We start from the raw sequence: 20,264 nt of genomic DNA, 5'->3' as shown, positions 1-20,264 counted from the left end.
TCCCGGTTCGATTCCCGCTCCTCCCCGGCAACGTGTCGATGTGTCCTTGAGCAAGATACTTAACCCCTAATTGCTCCCGATGAGCAGTTGGCACCTTGCATGCAGGGGCGGATTTAGGATTGTAGGAGATCCGGGGCTTTTTTTTACTTCAACACCACAACCTTTAACTTATACCACCGCCTTAAAGCGGACAAAAGGCACTAGAGAACACTTAAATTCACACCCTTTAATTAATGAAGCAAACTATAATAATTTATTATAATAATAATAATAATAATAATAATAATAATAATAATATATATAAATAATAATAATAATAATAATAATAATAATAATAATAATAATAATAATAATAATAATAATAATAATAATAATAATAATAATAATAATAATAATAATAATAATAATAATAATAATAATAATAATAATAATAATACACTGTTTGTATAGCACCTTTCATACAAGAATTGCAGCTCAAAGTGCTTCACAGCAGTACAAAAAGACAGGCATAAAATGAGCACAACATTGGCAGATCAAGAGCAATGCATAAAGTGCAGACATAAAGCATAAAATAGATAGCAGTAAAATAGACAAAGTCAAGGTAAGACATAGAACATTAAATCACATCGTTTTTCATATTAGGATCTAAGATCTAGGGTTAACTCGCCGAACGTTGAGCGCCAGGACCCCCGAAAACCAGAGTATAGTCGGGTTTTTATCGTTGTTTCTTTTATTCGATATTTCCATTCATAAAGACATGCCGGCAGCCTGTGTTATCACTGGGGATCTCAAAAGTCCAATACCGCCGCCTAACACCTTGCGGCCGCTATTGCACTCCATTTGAAACGATGTGGCTTGGTGTCTGTCATTTTGGAAATGACACCAGACCACCCTGAAACTACACTCATATTCACGACGGTATAAAACGGAAATGTATGGCATCTTGACCGGAAGAGGATAACCCCCGGACCCCGGTTCTAAACGGGAACCGGTACTATATTAGAAAAGACCGGAGTATTTATAAGCTCCGACGTCATCGGTACTGCTATCGGTACTCGAGAAATTATGGAGTTTCTTTTTTGAGGAATTTAAACGTCGCAAAGTAATCTTGTTGGCCGTTTTCTATATCTCTCCTCCCTCGGTCTCTCTCTGCCTGCGCGAGGAGCGGGCTGTGCTGTGCTCACACACACACACTCACTCACTCACTCACTCACTCACTCACACACTCACTCACTCACTCACACACACACTCACTCACTCACTCACACACACACTCACTCACTCACTCACACACTCACACACTCACACGCTCACACACACACACACACACACACACACACACACACACACACACACACACACACACACACACACACACACACACACACACACACACACACACGGGTGCTGTTGTAGGCTACAGAGTACAGACAGCTCTGCTCTCATCATGGCGGACAGAACGAAACGTTCAAAAGTCTGGGTCTATTTTACTAAAGTCGATGCGGACAACGCTCGTTGCCACAAGTGCAACAAGACATTTGCCAGTAATGTATAACCGCTGGTACTTGTCAATGTGGCTGGCGGGGAGCTAACGTTATTAGCCTGAGCTCCGAGTAGAATAATGGCTGACAATCCAGAAGTAAATAAACGAACGAGAGCTTCCGATTGGTGGTAAGAAGAAGAGGTGGGTGCAAGCGGTGTGACGTAATTGGCAGATCCACTGTCAATCAAAATAGTATTGTATGACTCCAACTTTTTTATCTTACATTTGTTGTTAATTATAAAAAGTCTATAATTCAGACACATTTAAAACATTGCTGTTGCTGCTGAAGAAATAATATTTATTTATATGTATATAGTTATATAAAAGAATAATAAAGCAATGTCGATTCTGTTCTTAATTCTGTTTTTTTTTCTTGCAAAATAATCAAAAAGAACCGATAAGAGTATCGATAAAGTACCGAACCGTTAAGCAGTATCGATAAGAGTAGTAGTATCGATAAAATCCTAACGATACCCATCCCTGACAATCGACTATATTATTAGATCCATAGCTATAATATAATATAGCTTTAGGCCTGCAAACACAGCCACGTATCCCCATGTTAAAAGGCGCTGGCCTTTCAACAGTAAGAGTAAACAGCGCCATCTGCCGAAAGTGTTAATATGCGTCTTTGTTTACGGTTTGATTATCACTGATACAAAGTAAAATAGTGCAGTGCAATAAAATAGTTAGTAAAATAGAATAAAATAATGCAATAGTGCATTGCAATAAAATAGTTATCATCGTATTTTTTCGGGAGGCCGGTAAGGAGTGCATTACAGTAGTCGAGTCGGCTTGAGATAAAGGCATGGATCTGGTTTTCAGCGTCCTTTTGATTTATAAATGGCCGTACTTTAGCTATGTTTCTAAGGTGGAAGAATTATGTTTTTGTCAACTTGTTGATTGTGATTTAAAGCTTAGGTCTGAGTCTACCATAACACCAAGACTTAACTCACTCAAATACAGTTAGCAGCTGGATAGACTACAGATGGAAATTAGCTTCTGCTAAATCTGATGCAAACATATTTTCATGTAACAATGATTAATTGTCACACAAAAATAAAAATAGATTCAGGGCTTTTCAGAAAACATTCGGGCCTTGAGCCCAAGTAGCCACCCCCTAGCCCCGCCCCTGCTTGCATGGTTGCCTCCGCCGTCGGTGTGTGAATGTGTGAGTGAATGGGTAAAATGTGAGTAACAAATTGTAAAGCGCTTTGGATAAAAGCTGCTATATAAAAAAGCAACCATTCGGAGCGGGAGCTGCATGAGAGCAGTAGTAGCAACGCTCACGTGTCCAAGACAAATCTCACAGAGTCTAATTTCACCTCTTATCTCCGCTGTAGATCACGTCAGGAAAACAACGCACCAAGACCAACAGAGCAGCTCTCAACAACATCTTATAGCTCTTTACTCGCTGGTTTATCTTGGCAGGTCCCCTCTGTGTTCGGTCGGAATGCACCATGGAACCTTTAACCTTTTAATTAATTTTAACTTTCGCGACCTCCCCCCCCCCCTGGCCGGCGGGCCGGTTGGAGAAGCACTGCCAGTAGTATGATCAGGGGAACGGACGCTGATGAAGGTCGTGTGCTGAAATGTGTCCTTTTGTACATGTCTTAACTGCTGCGCACGCGTCGAAGGATATCATGTGAGCGCGCTGGTGGATCCTTCAGCGACTGTACAGACAAGTTGAAGAGACCGTTCTATACGTTTGTTAACCGTCTGTAGTGTGGTAGTGACAGGGTTAACCTTCTGTAGTGTGGTAGTGAAAGGGTTAACCTTCTGTAGTGTGGTAGTGAAAGGTTAACCTTCTGTAGTGTAGTAGTGAAAGGTTAACCTTCTGTAGTGTGGTAGTGAAAGGTTAACCTTCTGTAGTGTAGTAGTGAAAGGGTTAACCTTCTGTAGTGTGGTAGTGAAAGGTTAACCGTCTGTAGTGTGGTAGTGAAAGGTTAACCTTCTGTAGTGTGGTAGTGAAAGGTTAACCTTCTGTAGTGTAGTAGTGAAAGGTTAACCTTCTGTAGTGTGGTAGTGAAAGGGTTAACCTTCTGTAGTGTGGTAGTGAAAGGTTAACCTTCTGTAGTGTAGTAGTGAAAGGTTAACCTTCTGTAGTGTGGTAGTGAAAGGTTAACCTTCTGTAGTGTAGTAGTGAAAGGTTAACCTTCTGTAGTGTGGTAGTGAAAGGTTAACCTTCTGTAGTGTGGTAGTGAAAGGTTAACCTTCTGTAGTGTGGTAGTGAAAGGTTAACCATCTGTAGTGTGGTAGTGAAAGGTTAACCTTCTGTAGTGTGGTAGTGAAAGGTTAACCATCTGTAGTGTAGTAGTGAAAGGTTAACCTTCTGTAGTGTGGTAGTGAAAGGTTAACCTTCTGTAGTGTAGTAGTGAAAGGTTAACCTTCTGTAGTGTGGTAGTGAAAGGTTAACCTTCTGTAGTGTGGTAGTGAAAGGTTAACCTTCTGTAGTGAGGTAGTGAAAGGTTAACCTTCTGTAGTGTAGTAGTGAAAGGTTAACCTTCTGTAGTGTGGTAGTGAAAGGTTAACCTTCTGTAGTGTGGTAGTGAAAGGTTAACCTTCTGTAGTGTGGTAGTGAAAGGTTAACCATCTGTAGTGTGGTAGTGAAAGGTTAACCTTCTGTAGTGTGGTAGTGAAAGGTTAACCATCTGTAGTGTGGTAGTGAAAGGTTAACCTTCTGTAGTGTGGTAGTGAAAGGTTAACCTTCTGTAGTGTGGTAGTGAAAGGTTAACCTTCTGTAGTGTGGTAGTGAAAGGTTAACCTTCTGTAGTGTGGTAGTGAAAGGTTAACCTTCTGTAGTGTGGTAGTGAAAGGGGTAATAAACGGTACATAAACAACCGTAGCTCACCTCGTTCTTTGGCAGCGTGGCGAAGGGCTTGATGATGGTGGCCAGGGGCACTTGGCACTGCTTGGCCAGGTCGGCCGTGCAGGGGAAGGAGTAGGTGGTGCAGCGCATGAACCTGGGGCTGGCGTTGCCTGGAGGAGAGGAGGTGGAAGAGAGGTCGTCACGGGGAAGGACACACCGAGGTGGGCCGGTCCGTTTCAGGACACATTCGTTCTTAGCGCTAGATATGTATTTACTAGGGCTGTCAAAATGAATGCTTTAACTTTGGAGATTAATTTAAATTAATTAAAGCATTCAAATAAATTAATCTAGATTAATCTATGGAGTGAAAAATCTTCAACGTTCTGAACTTTCAGCAGTATATTTGCTTGTTCTTTTTTTGCATCGACTCATGCACCTTTTTGAAAATCATCTGACATGAAGATGGAACACATTTTAGTTGTTAATATGATTTACATTACCATTAAAATACTATTAAAATAGTATTTGAATCTAAATATACTTTCTTTGTGTTGATTTTACATTAATTCCATGATTTTACTCAAGTAAATATCTGTTACAAGCTTCGGTCTTAAATCGAAAAATGCTATTTTTAATCTAGATTAATTACAGAAAATTGTGAGATTAATTAGTAAATTGTTTTTAATCTAATGACAGCACTAGTATTCACTTATCGGGAAACAGTGTGACAGCCAGTGCGTGGGAGGACTGAATTCATTGCAAGAGTAAACACTAATAAACATCACTAGACATATATTCCAAAAGTAAAGTATTGTGTTACATAGTGACGTAGATATGTAACACACATAGACCACCTTCATGAACATGGCTCAGAGCGGCTGCACTTCACCCTTTCACTGTCGCACTACCAAACGGTTAACCCTTTCACTGCGACAATACACAGATGGTTAACCATTTCACTGCCACACGACAACAGGTTAACCCTTTCACTGCCACACTACAGAAGGTTAACCCTTTACTATCACACTACCGATGGTAACCGTCGGTAGTGTGATAGTAAAGACGTTGTCTGAGTGAACGGAGGCGTAAGCATGATTTTTTTATGCAGGTTCCTTTCGAGCCACGAGATTACCAGATGAAATAATTCACCTCATGCCTGATGAAACGACCCACGCCTGCACCCAGGCACGAAAACAGAGCCCACTGATTTAACGAGGTGGAGATGTTTATACTAAGGATTTGTATAGTCGACTTTAATTTGCCGAAATTTGCCTGGTAGTCGACTAAAAGAAAAATGTGGGGGGGGGGGTCATTCCATTTGGGCTGTGGGGGGTGCTTAATGCCTGAAGGAGTCGACTGACGGCTTCTTGTCCTCTGCGAAAGGAGCAATTGGTCCACTGATGGATAGATCTTGATATTTGTCTAGTGTGTTCATTAGATGGGTGAAATCCTCTTTCAGTGCCTCTGTGCCCGTTTTCTTAGGCAGTTAGCCTCGCTGGTATGTGTGCCACGCTTCTAGGCCTCTTTGCTTTTGGAAAGAATGATTAAAAAAATAAATCTAAAAGAATATTTGAATCTTTTATTTTTTTTTTGCATTCGACTAAGAGGTTGGCAGTCGACTACGGCTCCTTTTGATCGATTATTAGTCGACTATTCGACTAGTCGAGGTCAGCCCTAGTTTATACTTGATGATTTTTTTCTATAAACATTGGTACTGGAGCAGTTGTGAGGGGTCGTGGTGGTGGTTTACCTTGGTCCTGCACGGTGAAGTCCGTGGTGACCAGGGGAGGGACCTGGCCTCGGGTGTTCGTGGCGTAGACCTGTCCTCCTCGTTTCGCTTGGTCGTCCTCGATGACTTGGGTCTGAAACACGAGAGGAGTCGACGTTAAGACCTTGCAGCAGCGGCTCAGGCTCATGTCTTCAGAGCAGTTGGGACGGACGACGGCACCTGTATTCATCAAGCATCTCGAAGCAGGAGCGCTGATCTGAGATCAGATCGACTCATAGGTCATAGTGAGGTGTATATCTCAGGGTATGGCTTAAAACCAATTTCCGACAATTAGTTACACTTTAGATAAAAAAAATTCTATTTCTTGATTCAGAATTTTTGTATCATGGATGAACAAAACATTCAATGCGAATGGTTGATTTGAATTTCAACAACTTTTTAAGCACCTTGTTAAAAAATGGGCTGTTTTCTAGGAATTCCAGGCCTTGACTTTTTTTGGTAAAAAATCAAGCACTTCAAGGACCTTGTGCGAACCCTGATATTTTCCACTCTTGAACCCTTAGACAAGGTCTATCATTCTGCCCTTATATTTATTACTGGTTACTTACTCCTGTATCCTGTATGATACAGTGGGTTGGTTTTCTCTGGCAGAGAGGCTAAATAAACATGGTGGGAAAGCCTTATACCACCTTATATCGCAATGACTCTGGACTGGAACCTTGGACCCTATCGAACCCGCTCAGATGATTGGCTCATGCTTAATGTCGCCAGAGAAACAGTCTGAATCTGAAAAGTCAACCTTTTATTTTAGTACCTCAACCTCTTTGAATGGATTCTCTACTAACTTATGGTTTAAAACCATGATCACAAACCTCCCTGCCTCCATTTGTAATGTTTGTGCTTTTGTAATTTGTATTGTTTTTATTTTGTTTTATTCATTATTGCCTAATGTAATCTCGGCATCATTGAAAGTGTGACAACATTTTCAGAAGTTACCCTAAACTCACAGACACAGATTGACTAATGAGTGTTCAGGTTCATTATCAGGGTATCTGCAGGGTATTAAAAATGATTAAATTCATTATTCTCAATTCAAGGCCTTAAAGGGTATTAAAAAGTCTTACATTTCATCTGTCAGGAGATTCAATAATATTAAATATATGAAATGTTTTTGTATTCAAGTTGTTGTTTTTTGCGGGGCTACCGGGAGCTTGGTGCGTCTGGCAAGAGCTTGTATGGTGGTGGCACGGTGGTGTAGTGGTTAACACTGTCGCCTCGGGGGGGTCAGGTGGCGTAGCGGAGATTGCGTTCGTCACCAACACCGGAGACGCTGGATTCGCCTGTTCGAATCCAGCTCCCGGCGTTGCTATCAGCTTGGCTGGCCTCTCACACTAATACAATTGGCAGTATTAGAGGGTGGGAAAGCTGAAGGGTGGGTCCTGGGCGTTGTGGACAGCGACCCCTACAGTTCGGTCGGGGCGCCTGCTCAGCAAGGGTAGGAACTAGGGAGAGATAGTGCGGCCTCCCACACGCTACACTCTCCCCGGTGAGAACCTGCGCGGCCAGGCTGCACATGCGTCGGAGGAAAGCATGTGACAGTCTCCGGTCTCTCGGACCAACAGTAGGGGAAAGTATGCAACAACCAGGAAGGGTGGGATGGGAGAAAAAGACGGAAAAAGAGGGGAAGAAAGATAATAATAAAAAAAAAAAAACACTGTCGCCTCACAGCAAGAAGGTCCAAGGTTCAATTCCCGCTTGAGGACCAGGTTTCCGCGTTGCCAAGTACCCAGGTGGGGTATCTCCCGGGCCTTTCCGTGTGGAGTTTGCATGTTCTCGCTCCGTGCTTGCAAGGGTTTCCCCTCCCGATAAGATAAACCCAATGGAAAAACAGGCACAACAGATCGCTAATGCTGTCGCGTCCCTGACTAAGACGGACAGGAGCACTTGGATTGGTCCCCAGGGCGAGGTCCCACGCCGCAGCCCCTATCTGCTCCCGGCTGCCCTTGGGGGGAAGTACGACGGGATGGGTCAAGTGCAGAGACTGTCCAGTTGTTGATATTATTATTGTATGGAACGTGCAAGAATTTAAATTGGCAGCCGCAAGCTCAGTGTCACTATGAGTTTAAAATGTTTTGCTAGTATGGTCGTGAAATTGGTATTAAAGTGGTGTTAAAAAGTCTTACATTTAACTTGTTGAAACCTGCAGATACCCTGATTATGTTGCTGTTTATGTTTTATCATGAATTACTAACAAACTAACATGAGCTTATCAACCAAACACTTAATGAATTACTAACATAAACACTAGCATGACCTTGTCAACCAAACACAAATAGTTCTCCCTGTATCCATCATATAGTGGGCATGGACTGCTGCCAGCAGCTGGAGAACTAACGGCTGCAGAACTTGAGAACTACAGTATCAGGAATGTCTGACCACTAAGTGTGTCTGACCACCAAAGCCTGCTCAGACTACAACATATGACGTATAGCATGCCAGTTAGGGTGCCTTGTGTATACTGCACCTTGTGTTTACTGCACCTTGTGTTTACTGCACCTTGTGTATACTGCACCTTGTGTTTACTGCACCTTGTGTTTATTGCACCTTGTGTATACTGCACCTTGTGTTTACTGCACCTTGTGTATACTGCACCTTGTGTATACTGCACCTTGTGTTTACTGCACCTTGTGTTTACTGCACCTTGTGTATACTGCACCTTGTGTTTACTGCACCTTGTGTTTACTGCACCTTGTGTATACTGCACCTTGTGTTTACTGCACCTCGTGTATACTGCACCTTGTGTTTACTGCACCTTGTGTTTACTGCACCTTGTGTATACTGCACCTTGTGTATACTGCACCTTGTGTTTACTGCACCTTGTGTATACTGCACCTTGTGTATACTGCACCTTGTGTATACTGCACCTTGTGTTTACTGCACCTTGTGTATACTGCACCTTGTGCATACTGCACCTTGTGTTTACTGCACCTTGTGTTTACTGCACCTTGTGTTTACTGCACCTTGTGTTTACTGCACCTTGTGTATACTGCACCTTGTGTTTACTGCACCTTGTGCTTACTGCACCTTGTGCATACTGCACCTTGTGTTTACTGCACCTTGTGTATACTGCACCTTGTGTATACTGCACCTTGTGTATACTGCACCTTGTGTTTACTGCACCTTGTGTATACTGCACCTTGTGTTTACTGCACCTTGTGTTTACTGCACCTTGTGTTTACTGCACCTTGTGTTTACTGCACCTTGTGTATACTGCACCTTGTGTATACTGCACCTTGTGTTTACTGCACCTTGTGTTTACTGCACATTGTGTAGACTGCACCTTGTGTATAATGCACCTTGTGTATAATGTACCTTGTGTATAATGTACCTTGTGTATAATGTACCTTGTGTATAATGTACCTTGTGTATACTGCACCTTGTGTATACTGCACCTTGTGTATAATGTACCTTGTGTATACTGCACCTTGTGTTTACTGCACCTTGTGTTTACTGCACCTTGTGTTTACTGCACCTTGTGTAGACTGCACCTTGTGTAGACTGCACCTTGTGTATACTGCACCTTGTGTATAATGTACCTTGTGTTTACTGCACCTTCTGTTTACTGCACCTTGTGTTTACTGCACATTGTGTAGACTGCACCTTGTGTATAATGCACCTTGTGTATAATGTACCTTGTGTATAATGTACCTTGTGTATAATGTACCTTGTGTATAATGTACCTTGTGTATACTGCACCTTGTGTATACTGCACCTTGTGTATAATGTACCTTGTGTATACTGCACCTTGTGTTTACTGCACCTTGTGTTTACTGCACCTTGTGTTTACTGCACCTTGTGTTTACTGCACCTTGTGTAGACTGCACCTTGTGTAGACTGCACCTTGTGTATACTGCACCTTGTGTATAATGTACCTTGTGTTTACTGCACCTTCTGTTTACTGCACCTTGTGTAGACTGCACCTTGTGTATACTGCACCTTGTGTTTACTGCACCTTGTGTATACTGCACCTTGTGTTTACTGCACCTTGTGTAGACTGCACCTTGTGTAGACTGCACCTTGTGTATACTGCACCTTGTGTATAATGTACCTTGTGTTTACTGCACCTTCTGTTTACTGCACCTTCTGTTTACTGCACCTTGTGTATACTGTTTACTTTTACTCATAGTATATATTCAGATTCTAATTATTTATTCCCTAGATTTATTGTAACATATAATATATAACCAATAGGGCATACAGACCCTTATCTGCACCTTTGTTTACACTTTTCTTATATTTTTATATTCAGAGTTAATTATATTGTTTACACCGTTTATGTATTTGTCATCTCATCTAAAAAACACAATACATGTGTACACACATACAAATAAATGATTATCAATGAAGTAATCAAGACTAAACTAAACTGCCTTCAACAGATGAAAAAGGAGGAAAAAGCTACGTGGACTGGTATGCTTGGTATGTCGTCGGTCTGTGAAGGTATGCAGTCCCAGGAGGATTAGCGCTTCCACTCACCGTGCTGGGGATGGAGTCTGGGTCCAGTTTCTTCTGGGGTGGGCCCGCCATTTGGGAGGCCGCTCCAGGAAAGGCCCCGGGGAAGCCTGGCTGGGGCCCGGACATCTGGGGGCCGGACATCTGGGGGCCGGACATCTGGGGCCCGGACATCTGGCCCCCGAACTGACCTGAGATGACACACTTAAACGTTTAGCTACATGTGTGATATTTGTGAAAGATGATGATGATATACTGAAAGGACTGTCGGCCAAAACCCATTCAGCTGCACAGGACGTGATTGATCCAAGAGCCTCGCCTCAGTGATTTAAACGACATATATATATATATATATATATATATATACACAGTCGGGTCCATAAATATTTGGACATCAACATCATTGTCATAATTTTGGCTCTGTACGTCACCACGATGGATTTGAAACGAAACGACCAAGCTGTGCTTTAAGTGCAGACTACTTTCAGCTTTAATTTGAGGGTATGTACATCCAAATCAGGTGAACGGTGTAGGAATTACAACGATTTCTACATGTACAACCCCCTTTTTAAGGGACCAAAAGTCATTGGACACTTTTAATACTTGGTAGCAAATCCTTGGCTTTGCAGTCGATGACTCAAGTCTGGAACACAGACGTCACCAGACGCTGGGTTTCGTCCCTGGTGATGCTCTGCCAGGCCTCTACTGCAACTGTCTTCAGTTCCTGCTTGTTCTGCCTCTACTGCAACCGTCTTCAGTTCCTGCTTGTTCTGCCTCTACTGCAACCGTCTTCAGTTCCTGCTTGTTCTGCCTCTACTGCAACCGTCTTCAGTTCCTGCTTGTTCTGCCTATACTGCAACTGTCTCCAGTTCCTGCTTGTTCTGCCTCTACTGCAACCATCTTCAGTTCCTGCTTGTTCTGCCTCTACTGCAACCGTCTTCAGTTCCTGCTTGTTCTGCCTCTACGGCAACGGTCTTCAGTTCCTGCTTGTTCTGCCTCTACTGCAACTGTCTCCAGTTCCTGCTTGTTCTGCCTCTACTGCAACCATCTTCAGTTCCTGCTTGTTCTGCCTCTACTGCAACCGTCTTCAGTTCCTGCTTGTTCTGCCTCTACGGCAACGGTCTTCAGTTCCTGCTTGTTCTGCCTCTACTGCTACTGTCTTCAGTTCCTGCTTGTTCTGCCTCTACTGCAACTGTCTTCAGTTCCTGCTTGTTCTGCCTCTACGGCAACGGCCTTCAGTTCCTGCTTGTTCTGCCTCTACTGCTACTGTCTTCAGTTCCTGCTTGTTCTGCCTCTACTGCAACCGTCTCCAGTTCCTGCTTGTTCTGCCTATACTGCAACTGTCTCCAGTTCCTGCTTGTTCTGCCTCTACTGCAACCATCTTCAGTTCCTGCTTGTTCTGCCTCTACTGCAACCGTCTTCAGTTCCTGCTTGTTCTGCCTCTACGGCAACGGTCTTCAGTTCCTGCTTGTTCTGCCTCTACTGCAACTGTCTCCAGTTCCTGCTTGTTCTGCCTCTACTGCAACCATCTTCAGTTCCTGCTTGTTCCTCTACTGCAACCGTCTTCAGTTCCTGCTTGTTCTGCCTCTACGGCAACGGTCTTCAGTTCCTGCTTGTTCTGCCTCTACTGCTACTGTCTTCAGTTCCTGCTTGTTCTGCCTCTACTGCAACTGTCTTCAGTTCCTGCTTGTTCTGCCTCTACGGCAACGGTCTTCAGTTCCTGCTTGTTCTGCCTCTACTGCTACTGTCTTCAGTTCCTGCTTGTTCTGCCTCTACTGCAACCGTCTTCAGTTCCTGCTTGTTCTGCCTCTACTGCAACCGTCTTCAGTTCCTGCTTGTTCTGCCTCTACTGCAACCGTCTTCAGTTCTTGCTTGTTCTGCCTCTACTGCAACCGTCTTCAGTTCCTGCTTGTTCTGCCTCTACTGCAACCGTCTTCAGTTCCTGCTTGTTCTGCCTCTACTGCAACTGTCTCCAGTTCCTGCTTGTTCTGCGTCTACTGCAACCGTCTTCAGTTCCTGCTTGTTCTTGGGGGATTTCCCCTTCAGTTTTGTCTTCAGCAAGTGAAATGCATGCTCAATTGGATTCAAGTCAGGTGATTGACTTGGCCACATTGCATAACATTCCACTTCTTTGAATTATCTTTTTCCCCCTTCTTTTTCGGTTTTTCTCCCATCCCAATGTCCCAACTGAAGACTGCAACCGTCTTCAGTTCTTGCTTGTTCTGCCTCTACTGCAACCGTCTTCAGTTCCTGCTTGTTCTGCCTCTACTGCAACCGTCTTCAGTTCCTGCTTGTTCTGCCTCTACTGCAACTGTCTCCAGTTCCTGCTTGTTCTGCGTCTACTGCAACCGTCTTCAGTTCCTGCTTGTTCTTGGGGGATTTCCCCTTCAGTTTTGTCTTCAGCAAGTGAAATGCATGCTCAATTGGATTCAAGTCAGGTGATTGACTTGGCCACATTGCATAACATTCCACTTCTTTGAATTATCTTTTTCCCCCTTCTTTTTCGGTTTTTCTCCCATCCCAATGTTAGTCGTTATGCCAATTCCCAATCCCCTTCCTGGTCATTGCACACTCTACCCCCTACCGTCGGTCCGGGAGGGCGGAGACTATCACATGCTTCCTCCGACACATGTGTACCCAGCCCACCGCTTCTTTTCACCTGGCAGCGCGGACTCTCACTGGGAGAGTGTAACGTGTGGAAGGTCACACTACCTCTCCTAGATCCTTCCCTTGCTGTGCAGGCGCCCCGACCGAACTGTAGGAGTCGCTGTTTACAACAACCAGGACCCACCCTCGCCGGGTTTCCCACCCGCTAACACTGCCAATTGTGTTAGTATGGACGGTCGGCCAACCCGGAAGCACCACAGCTGGATTCAATCCCACTGTCTCTGTGGTGGTAGACAGACGCTTAGTCCGCTGCGCTATCCGGCCGCTCCAACATTCCACTTCTTTGCATTAAAAAAACTCTTTGGTTGCTTCTGCAGTATGCACTTACCCGAAGAGCACATCTTACTTGTTTCATTTCAAGTCCATTGTGGTGGTCCAAGTATTTATGGACCTAACTGTATGACTCACGGACCCAACTCACAGAAACATTTAAGGCATTGGTTTGAATCGACTAAACTCTCACACCATCTTGCTGTGCAGTGTGTGCTGAGATTTGAACTCTAGATGCAGCCAGTGTTGTAGTACTCGAGTCCTGGACTGATTTTCAGGACTCGTGACTCGACTTGGACTTGAGCACTGATGACTTGGACTCAAGCATTGACTGCATTAGGACTCATTAGGTGCAGACTCTGACTTGTTAATTGATAAATACAGTTTTGTTTGTAATCATTTGGCATAAGATATTTATGGCTATATTAATACTGTAACATTATTTAATTCAGTGCAAGGGCAGACACGTGTGTTCCACCAACATGCGGATTTACGTCGATACCCTCATGTTCAGTACTTAAGATGCCTAAAGAGACGCCCCGAATCGTGCGTTTTGCTTACGTGGATTTTACATCAAATTCCAGCAAGAGCACTGCTAGATGTTCGATATGTAAACAAACTAGTGAAGAGAAGACCGGGACTTCTTTCACTGTTCCTTAGATTGTACTTAGGTTGTACTTTAGTTTCTATATTGTATTGTATAATGTATAGTGTTATTCCTCCTTTACTTTTTTTACTGTATGAAGCACATTCTCAGGGGCTCATACAGAACAAAGCATTTCACTGTGAAGTACATGTACGTTTATATGTGACAAATAAAAACAAACTTGAAACTTGAACTCGACAACCTCAAACTTTAACAGACATCTATGGAGTGGACTCAACCTTGATGACTTGGACTCGGACTCAGACTAGGGTAATGGGGACTCGACTCTGGCTCTTCTTTGGTGACTCAAGACTTGGACTCGAACACTGGGGACTCGAGACTCGAGATTTAGTGACTGGATTACAACACTGGATGTTGTGAGGGGAGCTGCAGTTACCTGGCTGCTGGGGGTACCCTGGAGGTCTGGCGGGCCCCGGCTGCTGCTGGAAGCCCCCAGGGCCTGGAGGAGGTGGACCGGTGAAGGGTTGACCCATGCCCCCCATCTGCGACTGTGGTGAGGACATCAGAGGGGACATGGGGGGCGACTGGGGGCCCAGGGGCATCGGGGGCTGGCCCATGGCGGGAGGAGGGGCCTGGAAGGGGGGCTGGCCCATGGCGGGAGGAGGAGGGGCCTGGAAGGGGTCCTGCATGGGTCCTGGGGCTAGGCAGAGGAAAGGGGAGGGGCAACTCCTTAATTATGGGTGTTGCTGGGTAAGCAGCTTTCATTTCTCTAATTATAACAGTTTAGGATCATAATTATATCTGTTAACAGATAGTAATTAGCAAGTAGAAAAGTCAGCAGAACTTTGCTAGTGAGCAGGGGAATTTCCAATAGTTGTGTTGCATCACATTTACCAAAACTGAAAGCTCTCAAATCACTAAAGCTCATTGCTTTATGTTAAAGGAACACGCCAACATTTTGGGAAATTAGCTTACCGTCTTCTCCAGAGAGAAACAAGAAGATAGATACCAGTTTCCTCTCTGTGCGTTCAGTAGAAAGCTATCTGGCTGCATGTTAGCCTAGCACAGCACAATGAATGGAAGTGGACAGTGCCGGTTAGCCTTCGGGAGAGGTGTTAGTTGAACAATGCAGCAAGATTAACCGCCTGTAGTGTGGTAGTGAAAGGGTTAACCTTATGTAGTGTGGTTGTGAAAGGGTTAACACTTTGTCGTGTGGCAGGGAAAGGGTTAAACTTCTGTATTGTCACAGTGAAAGGGTTAACCCTTTTGGTAGAGTGGTAGTGAAAGGGTTACATTCAAGAAACGGCAGTTAACAAACTTACCATAGGTGCCCATGTTCATGGCGCTCATTTGATTGGTGAGCTGCTGTGCTGGGGGCGGAGCCTGCTGTGAGGCCATGCTGTGATAGGGGGACTGTGGGGGTTGTCCGTATGCAGTGGTGACAGCTGGGGGGGCGGGGTACCTGGGGAGGGGGGAGCAAGAGGAAGCACTGACTCAGACTGCATACTGCACACTACATAATGCACACTGCATACTACATAATGCACACTGCATACTACATAATGCACACTGCACACTACATAATGCACACTGCATACTACATAATGCACACTGCACACTACATAATGCACACTGCATACTACATAATGCACACTGCATACTACATAATGCACACTGCATACTACACACAGGGTTCCCACAGATATTGCTAAATGTAATCCAAGGACTTTCAATGACTTTTTCAAACACTGTTTTTTTTTTTTTTTAAGGGCATTAAAAAGGATCCAATTCGGGCGGTCAGGTGGCGTAGCAGAGATTGCGCTTGTCACCAATGCAAGAGACTGCGGTCTCGAGTCCCGGAGTCAGCATTGCCTTGGCTTGGGCTGATCGCTATACTAACTCGTTTGGCTGGGTTAGGGGGAGGGAAGCCGTGGGTGGGAAACTGCCGTTGTGGCCAGGTTTAGGTCTACAGGTCAGGTCTGGACGCTTGCTCAGCGGAGGCAGGACTTGAGGAAGGCAGCGTGACCTCCCATGCGTTACACTTCACCAATGAGAGCCCTCGCTGCCAGGTGAGAAGAGAGCCACTGGCTGTCGCCGCACGTGTCGGATGAAGCGTGCGGATACTTCAGGGTTCCCTTGTACCGACCAGTAGGAGAACATGCGCACAACAACCAGGTAGGGGAGGGGGGGGAATTGGCACAACGACTAAATTGGGACGGGGAGAAAACAGAGAAAAAACCGGAGAAAGAGAGATACAAAAAAATATATATATATATAAAGGATCCAATTCACTTTTAAATGCGTTTCCTTTTATTGGGGAAGAAATCTGATCCAATATTTATGGCTTAAAACCAATTACCGACAATTAGTTACACTTTAGATTTAAAAAAAAAAATGCTATTTCTTGATTCAGAACAATGTGATCATGGATGAACAAAACTTTCAATGTGAATGGTTGTTTTGAATTCCAATGACTTTTTAAGCACCTTGTTAAAAAATAAGCTGTTTTCAAGGAATTCCATTATTTTTTATCAAGCACTTTAAGCACTTCAAGGACCTCGTGCGAACCCTGTACACACTGCCACCGTGAAGAACACTTGCAGGAACGTCCCCCTGGCAGCAGCAGCAGTGGGTGGATTCTGCTGACAGGGTTCAACTGTTACAAGTGGCTTTACTGCCTAGTCATTAGCGATCAGTAACAGTCTCTGTCTCAACCGGTCCCATGGAACAACTTCATATCGCCTTCTGTCTGGCCTGCAGTGCTGAACCTTCTGAGTGGCTTCTCCTGCCCCCACGGGGCATACGGCCCTGAGCTATTGTCTTGTATCTCATCCTGTATCCATACGCTTGCAGTAGTTCTATCTATTACTCAATTTCACAATTTTCTTATATACTATGATTCCACTGTCAGATTCAGATTCAGATTCAGATTTCTTTATTCACCATTTTGTACAGGTACAAAATGGAATGTGATTTGACATTACAGTGAATGATTGATTTTTTCACAAATAGGAACAGCATAATAATAATAATGATAAATAAATAAGTAAGTGCAAAACAGGACAGAACAGTGAGACAACAATAAGACAGTAAAGTGCAGTGGTAAAAGGGACATGGAAACAGTGCAGCACAGTTCAAGTCCAGAGGTCCAGCCCTAGCAGCTCGCCATAGAGGGGGGGGAGCAAGGGGACACCTGACTCGTTTACCAGGCGAGCTGCTGAGGGGAAGAAGCTGAGTCTATGGCGGGACTTTAATGTCTTGGGCAGCCGTAGCCGCCTACCATGGTGCGCGGCTTGTAGCATGGTGAAGAGGTTGTGACCCGGGTGGGCTGGGTCTGCCATGAGCTTCCTCTCCCTCCTCAAGGCCCTGGAGGAATGTAGGGACTCGAAGGAGGGAAGGGGGCAGCCGATCACCCTCTCCGCTGATCGTATCACCCGCTGCAGCTTGGCCTTGTCCCTGACCGTGGCTGAAGGGAACCAGGTGATGATGGAGAGGGTGAGGATGGACGGGATGATGGCAGTGTAGAACTGGACAATCATAGTCCTCGGCATGCTGGACCATGTATGCATATGCTCACTACATGTATTTATTGCTCCATCTCCGCCCACTACAAACATGGGAACTCTCTAACCCAGATTCGGCTCAAACAAGGGACTAAACACGTTTCGCAATTATGCCACAACAATGTGGAATGCCCTACCCACAGCCGTAAAATAATGTGAATCCCTACCCCCTCAAAGAGCACCTACATGTACAGTTTCTTCCTCCTCAAATGTATATATTCTTTTTTAGAAACTCTGTCTGTAAAGAAACAGTACTGTATATTTGTATATCTTGTATGTCATAAATGTCTGGATGTAACTGTCATAATCACAGCACGGGCCTACTTCACTCCCCCTCCTTTTCCCCTCACGTCCTCCACACGCTCCTCTTCATCCCCCTCTCTATCCACTGCGCACTCCTCATCATCCTCTCTTTCTTCAGTCACCCCTTCCTTCACCCTCATTCACCCAGCTGTATTCCATCCCCCTAATTCACACACGGGCAAGCACACCACTCTCCCCAGCTGCACCCTATCCTCCCCTGATGAGGGGACTATATCTACACCTCGACGCTGACCAGAAGCTGTCGTGGTATTAATTACCACTGCCCAGGTACGACGTCTCTGCCACAAGCTCTACTGCTAGATACCCTCCGTGTATTGGCTTACTCTAACCCGTTTCTCTCCTGTGCCCCAAAGGACCGTCGTCCCTGTCTGGACGTCACCTGTTCCCGAGAGGAACACCTATCTCCCGCTGCCACCCAGCAGCTCCAGCGTCCCTGTCTGGACGTCACCTGTTCCCGAGAGGAACACCTATCTCCCGCTGCCACCCAGCAGCTCCAGCGTCCCTGTCTGGACGTCACCTGTTCCCGAGAGGAACCCTTATTCACCCGCTGCCCCCCCAGCAGCTCCCCCGACAAGCACCAGGACCGCTTGCTCGCTCACTGCCGCCGTGGCAGCCACAGGACAGAACATTAACCCCGTTCTATTTTCCCCCCCAATTCCTGTGTTGCTCAATTCAATTAAACACCCTTGAAACCGCTCCCTTTCTCTTCTCGTGTATTCAGCAATTGGGCTGTGCTCCAGACTCCAGTTCTCACAGAATACCACGACCAAGATGACAGCACCAGCTGTACACGAGACCGAGGAATGGAAAAAGTTTCAGAAGCAGTCTGTGAGTATCATTAACGGCCAGACCGTCCGGGTAGACCAACTCGCCCACTCCCTAGACGCCGTCACGGCACAGCTGGCCGCTCTCGCCCTCGACTCCGTTGAGCGAGAAAAACAGTATCAACTTATCGAGGCACACTTGTCACAGCAGGGCTTATCAGCCGCTACCCCCGCTGCACCAAGCCCCCCGCATAGGGAACCCCCTGTCCCCGCACCGGAACGTTATGACGGAAGCGTCTCCAAATGCTGTGCGTTTTTATTCCAGTGCTCGTTAGTGTTCGAACAACAACCCCACACATTTCACAGCGATAGGTCTAAAGTGGCTTACCTGTCGGCGCTGCTCACAGGCGCGGCGTTGAGATGGGCCACCGCTCTCCACTTCAACAATTCCTTCCTCTGCAATTCGTACTCACAATACGTCGACGACATGCGTAAGGTGTTTGACCACCCTCCAGATGACTCAGAGGGGGCCTCCGGCTTGTTTTCTATCCACCAGGGAAGCCGCAGCGTAAGCGAATACGCTATCGATTTCCACATCCTCGCCGCCGGCTCCGACTGGGGGGACACACCGTTGCGAGGCGCCTTTCGCCAGGGTTTGAATGACACTATTAAAGACGAGCTTGCGTCCAAAGAAAGACCCACCTCCCTGGGCGAATTAATCCATTTGGCCAGAGAACTGGACCTGCGCCTTCGGGAACGTCGTCGGGAGAAAGCTAGCACCACTCGTCCGCCTGTAACCGGTCCGCCTCGTCGCGCTGCCCGCGCCGAAGAAAATAGGTCCTCCGAGCCCATGGATCTCGACCGCTCACGCCTCCCTCCCAGCGAACGCCGACACAGGCTCGCTACTGGAGCATGCCTGTACTGCGGTCAAACGGGTCACTCAGTTGCCTCTTGCTCGCTTCGCCCAAACGACGGGGCTCGACAGTAGCGCTGGGCGTCTGTTCGAGTTTAGATATCGCTCCCAGCTCTGGTCCAAACATGCTATTCCGCGCCACGCTGTGTCTGAATAACCAAACACTCCCGTTATCTGCTCTGGTTGACTCAGGGGCCGACGAGAACCTCATCGACGCCGGAGTAGTCTCCCGTTACAACATCGCTACTGCCGCCCTGCCGATACCCCGCGACGCCCGGGGGTTAAACGGGAAACTACTCACGCGGATTACTCGCCACACCGTACCCCTTCGCCTTCTGCTATCCGGGAATCACAGCGAGAGTATTCGGTTTCACGTTACCAACTCTCCCCACAATCCCATTGTTCTTGGCATGCCTTGGCTCAAGTTACACAATCCCGTTATCAATTGGCCTACCGGCCTGGTGACCAGCTGGAGCACCCACTGTCACGTTGCTTGTCTACAGTCGGCTCGGTCACCACTAGAGGGCGCCGGTTCGTACCCCCCCAAAGAGAACATAGATCTG

The 20,264-nt window shown here is 45.8% G+C and overlaps 1 protein-coding gene across 1 annotated transcript in view; it reads right to left on the bottom strand.

Moving 5' to 3' along the window:
• The window catches only part of sec24d (SEC24 homolog D, COPII coat complex component), a 128,785-nt gene that overhangs the window by 95,578 nt on the left and 12,943 nt on the right, over positions 1–20,264 (bottom strand). Inside the window, exons 4-8 of the mRNA XM_084311720.1 lie at positions 15,460–15,599; positions 14,574–14,837; positions 10,618–10,784; positions 6,103–6,214; positions 4,395–4,522 (exon numbers count right to left, since the gene is read on the bottom strand). Of these exons, the coding sequence (XP_084167846.1) occupies positions 4,395–4,522; positions 6,103–6,214; positions 10,618–10,784; positions 14,574–14,837; positions 15,460–15,599 (811 nt within the window). The remainder of the gene's footprint in view (positions 1–4,394; positions 4,523–6,102; positions 6,215–10,617; positions 10,785–14,573; positions 14,838–15,459; positions 15,600–20,264) is intronic.

The sequence above is a fragment of the Notolepis coatsorum genome (genome assembly GCF_963971535.1).
Source record: "Notolepis coatsorum genome assembly, chromosome: 4".
NCBI lineage: Eukaryota > Metazoa > Chordata > Actinopteri > Aulopiformes > Paralepididae > Notolepis > Notolepis coatsorum.
The sequence above is the reverse complement of the archived record's forward strand: the minus strand, read 5'-3'. Positions and strand labels throughout refer to the sequence as shown.